At 40.5% G+C, this 16888-nt stretch overlaps 1 protein-coding gene across 2 annotated transcripts in view; it reads right to left on the reverse strand.

The window, feature by feature from the left end:
• Nucleotides 1-16888, reverse strand: part of LOC115198065 (zeta-sarcoglycan) — a 47532-nt gene that overhangs the window by 29424 nt on the left and 1220 nt on the right. For both annotated transcript variants that reach the window (XM_029759737.1, XM_029759738.1), the window contains 3 exons: nt 7922-8116; nt 3865-3966; nt 238-325 (listed from right to left, as the gene is read on the reverse strand). In XM_029759737.1, coding sequence (XP_029615597.1) covers nt 238-325; nt 3865-3966; nt 7922-8116 — 385 coding nt within the window. The remainder of the gene's footprint in view (nt 1-237; nt 326-3864; nt 3967-7921; nt 8117-16888) is intronic.

Consider the following 16888-nt stretch of genomic DNA (forward strand, 5'->3'; position numbering starts at 1 on the left):
AACACTTTGCTGTGACTCCTCAGGCGAAGAAAGCAGATTCATAATGAGTGAAAGATCAACTTGATTAAAGTAATTAAAATGAGATCTATTCTGGAATTTACAGTAGAAGCCATAGTCTGAACTGAGTCTTTGCTAAATTGTGCTGCTGAAAAACACCAGTGCATGTATCAATATTGTATCAAAATGGTTAGTCATCTGTTTTAAGTGTTCAGGGAAACAGTTCTGAACTTATCTAACCCACTGTCAGCTGTCCAGTGAGTTGGCCTTGGTCGTTTCGAGCGTTTACGGTCACGTTTCTGTCCGACCACACGACCAATGGGCTGGCCTAGAGGAAGCGTGAGAGGAGAGAGGGAGGGGGCGGGAAAAGAGGAGCAGAAAGGAGGAGAGAAAGTGGGGATGTAAAAAGAGGTGCAAAACATTAAAAATACAAGTGACCTGCAATAAGAGGATTCACTTTCATTCATACATTATAACCCCCCTGGTAGATACATGTACATATGTTGCTTCTAACAATTTGATCCAGCAATTTCTGTGAGAAAATCTAAATGTTGAGCACAAAATATTATTAGACCCGAGTTGATTTTCTTGAATCTAGTTTTCATTCATTGCCTGTTCTGACACAAGTTCATGAACCAACAGACCAAGTGAGTGGGGAATTAAATCTTGTGTGCCATTATGTATTTTTTTGGTCTTAATAAATGGTATCTGAGCTGAGGGTCAAACATTAGCACTCCTGAATGATACTCTGTGAACTGATGAAAGAGTCTAGTCATTGTGGCTCTTACAGAAAGGTCAGAAGGTCATGTGAGCTTCATGGAGTTAATACACATTCATGGAGCATGTTGAGAAAAACTGAACGCTGAAAAACCTACTAATGGCTGAAGTAATGCCAAGGGTGCTGCCCTGCATACAAGGACACTTCATAGCCAAAGGCAGCAGGATAAGTGGAGGCTTAAGTGGAGGCAAGGCTAGTGGAACGATATCAAGATCTGACTGTAAGTTATAAAAAATAAAAATAAAGTTATATTACTCCTACACTTTACCATTAACAGGAAAAATCTTTTTTCAAACAACAACCGCTACAACAGTGGTCATCACGGATTTAATCTTCAATAAAATATATAATAATTGTCATCTATTTTTTACCAGCAACTCCCTAAACCCATCTATTGGAACTAGCTTGTTTTATAAAATCATTGTCCATTATGATTAAGTGAAGAGAGAATTAAGTCATATTACACAGCTCTAAAGACTCCACAAGGAAGTAGTTTCAGACCAATTAATTATACATGCTCGAACCTATTTTTTTACCAGCTGACATCTCAAGAGAAAAAGCCACTGCACACAGTTATGAATGACATAGATTTGATTCACTTTAAATACTATTGTGAGCTACAGTATACTGTCTAAGATCGTACAAATTACAAATGAGGTCTTGTCAACATTTAACTGAATTGCACACAGTCCCCTCCCTGTATTTGCATTGTAACACATAATGGATATATTCACAATTAAATTAAACTGCTGGTACATGCAAAAAAAAAAAGTATTATATAAAGTATTATATAGAAGGCCAAGATATTGTATAAAAGGCATGTTAAACAAGACTTCCCCACATCGTACAATGCAAAGGCTGGTCCACCATAATTATTTCTGCAGTAATGGCTTATTGATTAGAAGTACATGTTGGACTAAACTCAACATGCAACTTACAGTATCTCTTCAACTCAGTGGATAAACACAATCCTCTCAGTGCCTGACATATAGCCTTCTAGCAGACTATAAAAACATCGGTTTAATACTGGTGACCGGGACTTCCCGGGACTTCCCGACCAAGCTCCTTCTCGTTTCCCGAGAAACATAATGACGGTTGCCATGGACCAATAATATACTCTTTTTATGCCGCCCTAAAGCAAAAATAAAATAAATTGCATCGCTGACTATAATGTTTAGGCTAAAAGCGACCTCTCGATGGAGTTACTGAATGCAATCTCCATCTCACATTCACAAATCTCCAAAACTAGCTTTGTGGCAATGGCAGAGGCTCAACATATAAACTGCAGCTGCTCACTGTTAACAAAATGTACGGTACAACTGTGTCCAGAAACACGCTGAAAGAAATAGACATGTGCAACATTGTTTCATAATTGCTACATTAACAAAAAGCGAGTGCACAGGTTTGACTAGTCAGATTCGGGGGGGATTTGATCAACCTCGGTGCTACCCATGGCGCTGAATCTCCACTACTAGTCCTATTCGCTTGTCTGTTTGATTAGCGGTGACACAGTCACCACAATAAGTGGGTTATCATGAAGAAAAAAAACGCCACAATCTTCCCTTGTTCCCCTGATAGCCGGAGAGAAAAAGGCCAACAAGATGGCTGACATCTTTCAGTCAAATCTTTCAGCTAAAACGAATGTAATTATAGGTTGTAGGTCAATAAACTCATATTTCAGGCCTACATTTAAACTAGGCCACATCAATGAAATAGTGTGGTGAGTTAACTTTGACTTGATTCAATTGTGACAAATGGAACAAGAAACCATCAGATTCCTGTCCATATTTCTCCATTGACAGTGGTATAATCATGTCATTTTCGCTGTTATTATATGCTTTTAAACGGGAACAGGAATACCGGTATGGTTGCAATTTTGGGAATGAAAATTTGTAGATTTTCGTGAAAAAATTAATACCCTAATATATTGCATCAGTGTTTGGACCAAAACAATGTATGTAATAAAGCGAATAGTGATACATGTCATTTTAATGTCCAACTAAGGTTTTGCCAGTTTTATTGCAACGGACTGCTCAATATTCAACGACTAGCTGAATATACTGACATTTTAAAGAAAATATCTGACTACATCTGAGGAAATAAAATTAAAGAGAAATTATACTTCCAAATTTCAACTGAATTAACTTTCAAACTAATCAAGAGTATCAAATTAAGCCCACCATCTAGTCGTTGTCCATGTACAGTAAACAATCATCCAAAGAAAATCTACTTCCAACTAAGGCTTCAAGGCCTGAGATTGCTTTCCATTTCATATTGGAACATTGAAGAGCTCGGATGGACTGGGTGTCTAAGAAAAACTGGAGAGTTTGTGCCGGAGTTCAGTTATCCTACTGACATCAAAGGGGAGTGGGAGGTCAGGGGGATTTATTGTACCGGCTTGATTGAAAATTCAACTGGGACTGTGGTCCCCCTGTAATTGTCATCTACACTAGGTTGTATGTGACTTGTGGGAAACGAAGAGTCCCCCGTTATCCATCTTCTTTTTGATGGGGGGAACCTGATACAGTTCTGATGGAGGGCAGGAAATTGGGGAGGAGAGGGCAGAGTATTGGCTGGAGAAAAAATGTGCAATATCCCTCGGGCAACACATAGAAATGTTATAAACTCCATATATAGAAAATTCTCTATGGCCTAGTTCTGTATTCTTCTGTAGTTAATAAATCAATCAACATCAAGCATGATCCATCAGAGCCTAGCAACGGTTTTTGAAGATCTCTAAGATGAGAAGTTCCATTTACATTAATAGGGAGAATCTGGTATCATCATATGATCATTCAGCAGTCTAATATGAAATTCCATAGGGTTTATTCCATCATCAGCATTAACCCTAGTGCTGATGTTATGGATGTGACTGCTGCTTGCTTAGTGAGTATCGTTTCCTTCTGATTCAGGTCACACCGACGCTCGAATCCAGGACCTCTGCCTTGCTAGCACACGTGCCCCATCCTTGACAACGTGCCAACAGTTTGAGTTATCGGAAAATATCTAAGGAGTGGAGTGAGTTTACCGTACGTTCTTAACTCCGTTACACTGAGAACAACGGTGGGTTAGTAAACAGAGAAGCTTACCCTTCTTGACTGGATCTCCTTCACGTAAAGGGGAAGAAGAAATTCCGATATTCCCTCCAGTCGTATCCCTTCCCCGTTCACCTGAAGGTTTCCCATTCCGTCCTGCAAAATTCATATTTATTTTTTATTTTTTTTATGTTGAATAAATTCATGTTGAAAAATGTTTAATTCAGAATCAAGACGTATTGTCATGGATCCTTCCGGAACGTTCATTACGTACACCTGTCCCCTTTTCCCACCGATTAGTCCTTGTATAAATGTGACCTTTGGTTTACCAGTGTCCTGTCCGTTATTGTTCCTATGTCCGTCGGTACAACAAAAGTACAGAACAAATAAGCAGCCTAAAGAAGAGGAATGCCCTTTAAACAGTTGTCATTTTTTTTTTTTACTTCTATAATGACGTTAACATTCGTAACAATGTCATGTCAAACCAGATTTCACACACAAGCCTTAACACATTACCGACGACCCTGTTTGCTAACAATCATGACTTTACTGGCATTGTGTTCGTTTAAATCAAGTGCTGTACCCCAGAAGTCGTGAAAGATGTGTAATTTCCTGTTTTTGACTCCCCTGTGTATATAGAAAGGGAAAGGGGAATGATACCTAGTCGATTGTACAACTGAATGCATTCAACTGAAATGTGTCTTCCGCAAGAGTCAAGCTGCTGGATGTATGTCAATGACATAGCCTGACCTGGACACAGTAAAACACCAGGCTGAGCTGATGGATGTTGTGTATGCCTATTACAGGCCACACTGAGTGACAGGGTAAAGGTAGGGGATCACACTGAGTGACAGGGTAGAGGTAGGGGATCACACTGAGTGACAGGGTAGAGGTAGGGGATCACACTGAGGTGACAGCAGCACACAGGGTGAATGGGTAGATGTAGACAAGCCTACGTTGATTGAACGGTAATGTGTAACTGTAGGTGTCCTTAAGAATACATTAGTTTAGACTACATGATGCGTTATACTGTAAGATCAGCTATAGACAGTTGAGCATTATGCCTTGGTTATGAACAACAGCGTAAGAGCTTATGAAGCTTGTTAACCAATAAGGAAGATGTGTTGGCAACGCACTAAACTAAGTCATTGAAAAATAAACATTCTCTGTGTACCCGCTGATATGTTTATGGACAAGTTTGTAATATAATGTTGATTAAATGGTGTCACTGTTGATTTAATGTTAATAATGCTCATTAAGTAGTTTATGATTCATTTATGAATGTGGCATTTTGTGTGGATATTAAGATTACATATCTTTATGTCTAAGGGGAGAATCCTAACTTCCACAAGTCTCATTTTCACTAAGTCATGCACTGATGCCCACGTAATGTCCAGACCAATGAATCATGTACACAGACAGCTATGGGGGATGGACTTGTCATTCAAAATCAGCATCACCAGAAGGCTTGCCAGGATACCACACCTCTCCTTATGTATCATATATGTATGAATCTACACAGCATTACATATTTCATACAGCTTATGGGGTTCTAGGTTGGCAGAGCTTTCAATGGAGCTGGTGAAGTCTTGAGACAGAGAGTAGTCAAGACAACCACAGCACAGATAACATCTACAGGTAACATCTAACATCTACAGACAGTGCTTTCGGCAAGTATTCAAACCCCTTGACTTTTTACACAATTTCTTATTTTACAGCCTTATTCTAAAATGTATTAAATAATTTTTTTTCCCCTTCATCAATCTACACACAATACCCAATAATGACAAAGCGAAAATATGTTTTTAGAATTTTGGGCAAATGTTTTAAAACAAAAAAACAGAAATACTTTATTTACATAAGTATTCAGACACTTTGCTATGAGACTCGCAATTGAGCTCAAGTGCATCCTGTTTCCATTGATCATCCTTGAGATGTTTCGACAACTAAATTGACTGGACATGATTTGGAAAGGCACACACCAGTCTATATAAGGTCTCACAGCTGACAGTGCATGTCAGAGCAAAAACCAAGCCATGAGGTCAAAGGAATTGTTCGTAGAGCTCCGAGACAGGATTGTGTCAAGGCACAGATCTGGGGAAGGGTACAAAAAATGTCTGCAGGATTGAAGGTCCCCAAGAACACAGTGGCCTCCATCATTCTTAAATGGAAGAAGTTTGGAACCACCAAGACTCTTCCTAGTGCTGGCCGCCCGGCCAAACTGAGTAATCGGGGGGGGGGGGGGGGGGCATTGGTCAGGGAGGTGACCAAACACCGGAGGGTCACTCTGACAGAGCTCTGGATTTCCTCTGTGGAGATGGGAAAACCTTCCAGAAGGACAACTATCTCTGCAACACTCCACCAATTATGGCAGAGTGGCCAGACGGAAGCCACTACTCAGTAAAAGGCACATGACAGCATGCTTGGAGTTTGCCAAATGGCCCCTAAAGACTGTCAGACCATGAGAAACAAGATTCTCTGGTCTGATGAAACCCAGATTGAACTCTTAGGCCTGAATGCCATGCGTCACGTTTGGAGGAAACCTGGCACCATCCCTACGGGGAAGCGTGGTGGTGGCAGCATCATGCTGTGGGGATGTTTTTCAGCGGCAGGGACTGGGAGACTAGTCAGGACCGAGGGAATGATGAACGGAGCAAAGTACAGAGAGATCCTTGATGAAAACCTACTCCAGAGCGATCAGGACCTCAGACTTGGGAGAAGGTTCACCTTCCAACAGGACAACGACCCTAACCACACAGCCAAGACAACACAGGAGTGGCTTCGGGACAAGTCTCTGAATATCCTTGAGTGGCCCAGCCAAATCCTGGACTTGAACCCGATCTAACATCTCTGGAGAGACCTGAAAATAGCTGTGCAGCGACGCTCCCCATCCAACCTGACAGTTATTGAGAGGATCTACAGAGAAGAATGTGAGAAACTCCCCAAATACAGGTGTGCCAAGCTTGTAGCGTCATACCCAAGAAGACTCAAGGCTGTAATCACTGCCAAAGGTGCTTCAACAAAGTACTGAATAAAGAGTCTAAATACTAATGTAAATGTGATATTTCATTTTTATTTTTTTATAAATTATCAAAAATAAAAATAAATAAACGTTTTTGCTATGTCATTATGGGGTATTGTGTGTAGATTGATGAGGGACAAAATAATTCAATACATTTTAGAATAAGGCTGTAACTTAACAAAATGTGGAAAAAGTCAAGGGGCACTGTAGGTAACTGCCGAAATAAAGGAAACACTTGAGTAAATGACATAAATTGCCAAGGAGTGGAGAAGTGATAAAGACGGTCCGGGTGACTAATCCGTCACAGTACGATGCTGTCTTCAGGGGTTTGTTGACAAAATGGTGGATTGCATACATTAGCCCTGAATCGCTTTCAAAATTCTGCACTATACAGCTATACCTGAAGGTGATTAGGAACTAATTTCCGTTTTGTGGCTTTGCAGCGATATTCTTTGCAGCGATATTCTTTGCAGCAATATTATTTTCACCTGAGCCAATTCAGCCATTGTTTTAATCTTAATTATATACGTATGTGTGTAATCATGCAAAACTTCTAATGTACTTATGAATCAAGTATATCTTAACACAGAACATACACTTGCTATGTCAAGTGTAATGTTAAATCAATAATTCAATCAAATCTATCCATCTGTCTCTTTTAATTTACATTCATTCACCTCATCCATGTAGCACCATCCAAATCTATTTTAGTGGACAAATCCCCCATTAGTATATTAGAGTATGAGCAGGCCTGTGCAAACTGGTTCAAAATATACAGTAGGCTACTCTAAAGCATTATACAATAGGCTACTGTAAAACATTATACAATAGGCTACTGTAAAACATTATACAATAGGCTACTGTAAAATATTATATAATAGGCTACTGTATAACAATATACAGTAGGCTACTGTAAAACATTATACAATAGGCTACTGTAAAATATTATATAATAGGCTACTGTAAAACAATATACAGTAGGTTACTGTAAAACAATATACAGTAGCCTACTATAAAACAAAATACAATAGTCATTGTAAAACATTATACAGTAAGCTACTGTAAAACATTATACGGTAGGCTACCCACCACAGTGAAATTCATGACCTTTACTATCCACACAGTTAAGGCCAGGTTGACTATCATTATGACCAGCAACAGCGAGAGGAAAAAGTAGAGGAACCTCTTCCTCCACCCATAGAGTCCCACGGGGTAGACGGCGTCGCACCTGGGCTGCTGAAGATGGCCCGACTGGGCCTCCAGTACGTACTGTTCCTCATTCATCTGGAACACAACCAGAGAGAGAGAGGGGCATCTGAGTATTAGGTGCCATGCTAAACGTTTTATTTTTGAATGTGGATTGCAGAGTTTTTTTAATACATTTATATTACTACATACACTACCGTTCAAAAGTTTGGGGGTCACTTAGAAATGTCCTTGTTTTCCATGAAAACATACATGAAATGAGTTGCAAAATGAATCGGAAATATAGTCAAGATGTTGACAAGGTTATAAATAATGATTTTTAATTGAAATAATAATTGTGTCCTTCAAACTTTGCTTTCGTCAAAGAATCCTCCATTTGCAGCAATTACAGCCTTGCAGACCTTTGACATTCTAGTTGTCAATTTGTTGAGGTAACCTGAAGAGATTTCACCCCATGATTCCTGAAGCACCTCCCACAAATTGGATTGGCTTGATGGGCACTTCTTACGTACCAGCCGGTCAAGCTGCTCCCACAACAGCTCAATAGGGTTGAGATCCGGTGACTGTGCTGGCCACTCCATTATACACAGAATACCAGTTGACTGCTTCTTCCCTAAATAGTCATTACATAGTTTGGAGCTGTGCTTTGGGTCATTGTCCTGTTGTAGGAGGAAATTGCCTTAATTAAGCGCCGTCCACAGGGTATGGCATGGCGTTGCAAAATGGAGTGATAGCCTTCTGTCACGGATCCCTCCGCACACCTGGTCCCCATTCCCACTGATTGTATTTGTATAAATGTGCCCTTTGTTTCACCATTGGGTTGTTGATTATTGTTACAATGTCCGTTGGTGCGTGTGAATACCTGTGCTGTGTGTTTTGGCATTAGTGCCATTGTGGATTACACAGATGATTACGGATCTCGTCCCATGTGTTAATCATTGTGCGCTTGCGTTATTTAGTCGAGGTACTCCTCGCTCTTTTGTCTGGGTTTCTACCCTGCGTTTTGTATAGTGTTTGTTTGGTCTTTGTCTCCGTGCCTTTACACAGCACGCCGTAATTTGGGTGTAATAAAAAAACCTATTACGCATTCCTGCGCCTGTCTCCCGAATCATTCATACCAACGTGACACCTTCCTTCGTCAAGATATCCCACTTTACCACCACCAAAGCAATCCTCCAGCATGTTTTCATTTTTTTTCTGCGTCTCACGAATGTTCTTCTTTGTGATCCGAACACCTCAAAATTAGATTAGTCTGTCTATAACACTTTTTTCCAATCTTCCTCTGTCCAATGTCTGTGCTCTTTTGCCCAACTTAATCTTTTATTTTTTATTTGCCAGTATGAGATATATTTTTTTTACTTTGCAACTCTGCCTAGAAGGCCAGCATCCCGGAGTCGGCTCTTCACTGTTGACATTGAGACTGGTGTTTTGCGTGTACTATTTAATGAAGCTGCCAGTTGAGGACTTGTGAGGCGTCTGTTTCTCAAACTAGACATTCTAATGTACTTGTCCTCTTGCTCAGTTGTGCACCAGGGCCTCCCACTCCTCTTTCTATTCTGGTTAGAGGCAGTTTGCGCTGTTCTATGAAGTGAGTAGTACACAGCGTTGTACGAGATATTCAGTTTCTTGAAAAGTTCTTGCATAAAATAGCCTTCATTTCTCAGAACAAGAATAGACTGACGAGTTTCAGAAGAAAGGACTTTGTTTCTGGCCATTTTGAGCCTGTAATCAAACCCACAAATGCTGATGCTCCAGATACTAAACTAGTCTAAAGAAGGCCAGTGTCATTGCTTCTTTAATCAGAACAACATTTTTCAGCTGTGCTAACATAATTGCAAAAGTGTTTTCTAATGATCAATTAGTCTTTTAAAATGATTAACTTGGATTAGCTAACACAACGTGCCATTGGAACACAGGAGTGATGGTTGCTGATATTGGGCCTCTGTACACCTATGTAGATATTCCATAAAAAATCTGCCGTTTCCAGCTACAATAGTCATTTACAACATTAACAATGTCTACACTGTATTTCTGATCAATTTGATGTTATTTTAATGGACAAATTTTTTTTGCTTTTCTTTCAAAAACAGTTTGGAAACACTGGTCTAGATTAATCCAGTCTTTTAACCTTAGCTGGTTCCTCTTCACAATGACAGTTTGGGTCATGTTGTCTGTCTAGCAGTGGGGGGGCAAATGTCTCACCAATGGAAGTTGGGACTTTGCAGGGAATACAAATGAACCATATCATTGGACTAGAAAGGTCAGTGAGTCTAATTATGCCACTGATACACTTCACGGAAGATAACTACAAGAGATGAATGCGAGTGCACCCGAGAACTAGAGGGACAGGCCTTTTGAGTCACACTAAACACCTTCGATGATTAGATATATATGACGCTGTAATGTATAGTATTTTGCTCTCAAAACATTTATCCATCAAAATAAATGTATAAAACAAAAATTAAACTTAGTCTTGCTTGTTCATTATCATAAATAGTTTATGCATTGGTAGAGGATAAAAACCGCACATTCTGTTTTTTAGGGGAATATCTTTGGCTGGTTCAAAATATTTAGATACTAGCAGAATAAAATCCTTTAACAGTAGTGGAATTTAAAGGCCCTCAGGGGTACGTAAACAGTTTACATTTTTTTTTTTTTTAGATATACTGTAAAGTTCTCTCTTTAATCCGACGTATCACAGCAGGACAACTCCATAGTCTATTTTGAATCCTCTGTTGCTAGGGGAAATGACTCTTCTGCCCCTCTAATTTCTATGGCAACCCACTGTCCCCAAAACGCTGTTAACTAGATGCTGCAATTTCTTTGCAGAGTTGAATGCATACATTACCCTAGCCCGTCATGCATGCTAAAGCTCGGGCATTCACAGAGCAAATGGAATAGAGCACAGCAGGCAGTGGTAGTGCTTTATCAATCTGTTGACATGTAGAACATGACCCATGGAGTACAAGCCAATAGCACCTATTTTCTACTACTGGCACAAGTGGTTTGTTTCGAGACAACCCTTTACGGAACTGTGAGGATGAAGATTTGCACAAATCGTTCCTCGTATGAAGTCAAGACAGCATTGTTCCCCATATTATGTAGTCAGGACAGCATTGTTCCCTGTATGAAGTCAGGACAGCATCGTTCCCTGTATGAAGTCAGGACAGCATCGTTCCCCATATTATGTAGTCAGGACAGCATTGTTCCCTGTATGAAGTCAGGACAGCATTGTTCTCAATAGTGGATTGACTAATCCAGCTGTTCTCAATAGTGGATTGACTAATCCAGCTGTTCTCAATAGTGGATTGACTAATCCAGCTGTTCTCAATAGTGGATTGACTAATCCAGCTGTTCTCAATAGTGGATTGACTAATCCAGCTGTTCTCAATAGTGGATTGACTAATCCAGCTGTTCTCAATAGTGGATTGACTAATCCAGCTGTTCTCAATAGTGGATTGACTAATTCAGCTGTTCTCAATAGTGGATTGACTAATCCAGCTGTTCTCAATAGTGGATTGACTAATCCAGAGTTTGCCTTTATAAAGTTCTATCTGCAAGAAGAGGATTCTGAGATAATTGGCTTTAAAGTTCCAAACCCTCATTGGTTTGAATGGCGTCAGTGATTTTAATCTTGTGTTCTTTTTAATTTAACAACATGAATTGGTCAATTCAGAGTACTATATAGGTAGAGAACATTGAACAGAACAAGGGTACGTCAGTAACTCAATATTTACAAAAATGCAGATAGAACCTTATAGTCCCAAACTCTCGTAATGTGAAGTTCAATTTTGTTGGCTCCATTACAGTCGAAATAGACAATAAAGTGAGATATTGCCGCTTTGAACTGTGACATTTTGTTCTCTGTGCCCTTTTCCTGTCTTCAGGCGGCAGTCCTTTCCCTTTCTACAGATGGCTGTCCTTTTACTGTTTACAGACGGTTGTCCTTTCCCTTTCTACAGGCGGCTGTCCTTTTCCTTTCTACAGGCGGCTGTCCTTTTACTGTTTACAGACGGCTTTCCTTTTCCTGTTTACAGGTGGCAGTCCTTTTCCTTTCTACAGGCGGCTGTCCTTTTCCTGTCTACAGGCGGCAGTCCTTTCCCTTTCTACAGACGGCTTTCCTTTTCCTGTCTACAGGCGGCAGTCCTTTCCCTTTCTACAGATGGCTGTCCTTTTACTGTTTACAGACGGCTTTCCTTTTCCTGTTTACAGGTGGCTGTCCATTTCCTGTCTACAGACGGTTGTCCTTTTCCTTTCTACAGGCGGCTGTCCTTTTTACTGTTTACAGGCGGCTGTCCTTTTCCTGTTTACAGACGGCTGTCCATTTCCTGTCTACAGACGGCTTTCCTTTTCCTGTTTACAGGTGGCTGTCCATTTCCTGTCTACAGACGGTTGTCCTTTTCCTTTCTACAGGCGGCTGTCCTTTTCCTGTCTACAGATGGCTATCCATTTCCTGTCTACAGATGGCTGTCCATTTCCTGTTTACAGACGGCTGTCCAATTCCTGTCTACAGATGGCTGTCCATTTCCTGTTTACAGACGGCTGTGCACTTTTACTAGCTTGTTTTTTTTAAGAGATGAAGGCACTCCAATAAGTTCACTGCTTGTGCTAGGAAAGGTCTTTGTTGTTCAAAAGGTTCATCCTGAAAAGGCTGTGAGAAGTTGGTTTCTCTGTTCTGTACAAGTTTTTATAACACGTCACTTGTTATAACAGTGTTATGATCAACAGCTCAAATAAAGTGTTAGTTTTTCATTTGCTTAATTATTTTCAGATTCAAATTGACACTTCATGATAGACTGATGATGTAAAGCCCACAACTTCTTCCCTTTACCTGTTTTAATAATAGGTGCTTTAATTAGGAACTTTGTGGAATTTGGTGACAACAGCACACAGACAGCCAGCGTAGATGTTGTTGAGGAGGTTAGGAGATGAATTTGTTTCCCTCTCAGGCTTTACGGAAGTGAAAATCGAAAGAAACGACAAAGTGCTGATGTAAACAGTCAGACTCTCATCCACAGTACACTGGCTTTCCATGCTAATCCCCTGCAAATCCTCAGAGAGCTCCATTTAGGATGTCGCCCCATGGAGGACACATTTGCATTTATCAAACGATCAGAGAGGAAGTGTCACAATTACATTGTAATTCCAGACAGGAAATTGTCCGGAAAAAAGGCTATATATCTCCAGTAACTGTGCAGTTACTGTGGGTAGGCTGTCTATGAACCACAGGATTGGTAAAAAGTTTTTAAATAATTTGTAATATTTACTCTATTGCCCTAGGTCTTCACTCCTGGTCATGGATTACCAGATAGTGTGCAAGCTTTTGCTCCCATCTAGTGCCAAAACACAAATCTGATGTGCTAGTGCTGGTTTGGAACAAATGCCTGCATCCACAGCGGTCCTCCGGGACCTGGGGCAAAGAAAACAGATCGCAAGCACTTCATGTTACGGTACAGAAATTGCTAGTTATTTACTTAGAAAGTACATGGTAAAACAGTAACCAATTAATTAATAACCAATTAATGACTTGTGTGTTTCTTCGAGATTCATTATTAGAATTGGGATGACAACCCAAAAATTATAGACACCAACCATACCGAACACTTATCGCAGGCATTTTGCTGATATCGTTCATTACGATAAGTAGCCTACACTAGGGAAATGTAAAGTTAGAAATTCAATATTTTTCTAATATGGGTGATTGTTAGTAGTAGTTTAAAGACTAATAAATAAAAAAATTGGTGGTGCATATTCATATTATAAACTGTGCTGCACATTAATGTTATAAACTGTGCTGCACATTAATGTTATAAACTGTGCTGCACATTAATGTTATAAACTGTGCTGCACATTAATGTTATAAACTGTGCTGCACATTTATGTTATAAACTGTGCTGCACATTCATGACTGACTGTCGGTGACTGCTTGTCACGCCCTTGGTGTAGTAGGTCAGGGCGTGACTAGGGGGTGTTCTAGTATGTCTATTTCTATGTTGGTGCTAATATGGTTCCCAATTAGAGGCAGCTGCTTATCGTTGCCTCTGATTGGGGATCATATTTAGGTAGCCATTTCCCTACCTGTGTTTTGTGGGATATTGTTTGTGTTTAGTTGCCTGTGTGCACGTCATGACTTCATGTTTCGTTGTTTCTTTATTGTTTTGTTTGTTTCACGGATATTAAAATGATGTGGAACTATACTCACGCTGCGCCTTGGTCCGCTCATTACGACGAACGTGACACTGCTGCACAAACACATTTCGAAATTGCACCTGGTTTATTCTACTATTCTTACTGTCAACAGTAAGTTGAGACCCCAACCGAGTTCCAAAAAATAGATTTACAAATAAAAAATCATTGGTAGGTTACAGACTTATTCTAAAATGTATTAAATAGTTATACACACAATACCCCATAATGATAAAGCAAAAACAGTATTTGAGAATTTTTTGTTAATTTATAAAAAAAGGAAATATTACATTTACGTAAGTATTCAGACCCTTTACTCAGTACTTTGTTGAAGCACCATTGGCAACGATTACAGCCTTGAGTCTTCTTGGGCATGACGCTACAAGCTTGGCACACCTGTATTTGGAGAGTTTCTCCCATTCTTCTCTGCAGATCCTCTCAAGCTCTGTCAGGTTGGATGGGGAGCGCTGCTGCACAGCTATTTTCAGGTCTCTCCAGAGATGTTCGATCGGGTTCAAGTCTGGGCTCTGGCTGGGCCAATCAAGGACATTGAGACTTGTCCCGAAGCCACTCCTGCGTTGTCTTGGCTGTCTTGGCTGTGTGCTTAATTGTATGAAATGTATGCATTCACTACTGTAAGTCGCTCTGGATAAGAGCGTCTGCTAAATGACTAAAATGTAAATGGAAATGTAATGCTTAGGGTCGTTGTCCTACTGGAAGGTGAACCTTCACCGAGTCTGAGGTCCTGAGCAATTTTTCATCAAGGATCTCTCTGTACTTTGACCAGTTCATCTTTCTCTCGATCCTGACTAGTCTCCCAGGCCCTGCCGCTGAAAAACATCCCCACAGCATGATGATCCCACCACCATGCTTCACCGTAGGGATGGTGTCAGGTTTCCTCCAGAAGTGATGCTTAGCATTCTGGCCAAAGAGTTCAATCTTGGTTTCATCTGACCAGAGAATCTTGTTTCTCATGGTCTGAGAGTCTTTAGGTGCCTTTAAGGCAAACTCCAAGCAGGCTGTCATGTGCCTTTTACTGAGGAGTGGCTTCCGTCTGGCCACTCTACCATGAAGGCCTGATTGGTGGAATGTTGCAGAGATGGTTGTCCTTCTGGAAGGTTCTCCCATCTCCACAGAGGAACTCTAGAGCGCTGTCAGAGAGACCATCGGGTTCTTGGTCACCTCCCTGATCAAGGCCATTCTTCCCAAATTGCTCAGTTCTGCCAGCTCCAGGAAGAGTCTTGGTGGTTCCAAACTTCTTCCATTTAAGATGTATTTAAAAATGTTTAATGTAACCTTTATTTAAACTAGGCAAGTCAGTTAAGAACAAATACTTATTTACAATGATGGCCTACCCTGGCCAAACCGGGACGACGCAGGGGCAATTGTGCGCCGCGCTATGGGACTCTCAATCATGGCCGGTTATGATAAAGCCTGAATTCAAATCAAGGTGTTTGTAGTGGCGCCTCTAGCACTGAGATGCAGTGCCTTAGAGCGTTGCGTCACTCGGGAGAATGATGGAGGCCACTGTGTTCTTGGGGACCTTCAATGCTGCAGACATTTTTTGGTAGCCTTCCCCAGATCTGTGCCTCAACACAATCCTGTCCTGGAGCTCTATGGACAATTCCTTTGACCTCATGGCTTGGTTTTTGCTCTGACATGCACTGTCAGCTGTGAGACCTTATATAGACAGGTGTGTGCTTTTCCAAATCATGTCCAATCAATTGAACTTACCACAGGTGAATTCCAATCAAGTTGTAGAAACATCTCAAGGATGATCAATGGAAACAAAGGGTCTGAATACTTATGTAAATAAGGTATTTCTGTTGTTTTTTTTGTTGATACATTTGCAAACATTTCTAATAACCTGTTTTCGCTTCGTCATTATGAGTTATTGTGTGTACATTGTAAGACACAATGCCATTTCTACTATGTTTTGGTGCAGATATGTGATTAATATACTATATCTAGATAAGAAAGTGTCCGTAGAACTCATTCACAGTAAAAGGTATAATTATTCTGATTTCAGATGTTTAATAAATACAAAATAAGGTAGACTACATTTTTTGTTCGTTTTTCTTCCATCTTCATTAGGAAGTTGTTTTGGGGGAAAAAAGTGTTGATTTTTGTATTAAGACACTATTTTTTGTAATAAATAATGAAATGTTGATTATATAAAGCAGCCCGTGTAATCATCTGCCAGAGAGTAGTCCCAACCGGCCCGAGCCCCAAGTCATATATTTGGGCCAGATAACTCACACCGGAATTGACCAGAGCCCCAAGTAATATATTTGGGCCAGATAACTCACACCGGAATTGACCAGAGCCCCAAGTAATATATTTGGGCCAGATAACTCACACCGGAATTGACCAGAGCCCCAAGTAATATATTTGGGCCAGATAACTCACACCGGAATTGACCAGAGCCCCAAGTAATATATTTGGGCCAGATAACTCACACCGGAATTGACCAGAGCCCCAAGTAATATATTTGGGCCAGATAACTCACACCGGAATTGACCAGAGCCCCAAGTAATATATTTGGGCCAGATAACTCACACCGGAATTGACCAGAGCCCCAAGTAATATATTTGGGCCAGATAACTCACACCGGAATTGACCAGAGCCCCAAGTAATATATTTGGGCCAGATAACTCACACCGG

Source organism: Salmo trutta, chromosome 8 (assembly GCF_901001165.1).
Source record: "Salmo trutta chromosome 8, fSalTru1.1, whole genome shotgun sequence".
Taxonomy (NCBI): Eukaryota; Metazoa; Chordata; class Actinopteri; order Salmoniformes; family Salmonidae; genus Salmo; species Salmo trutta.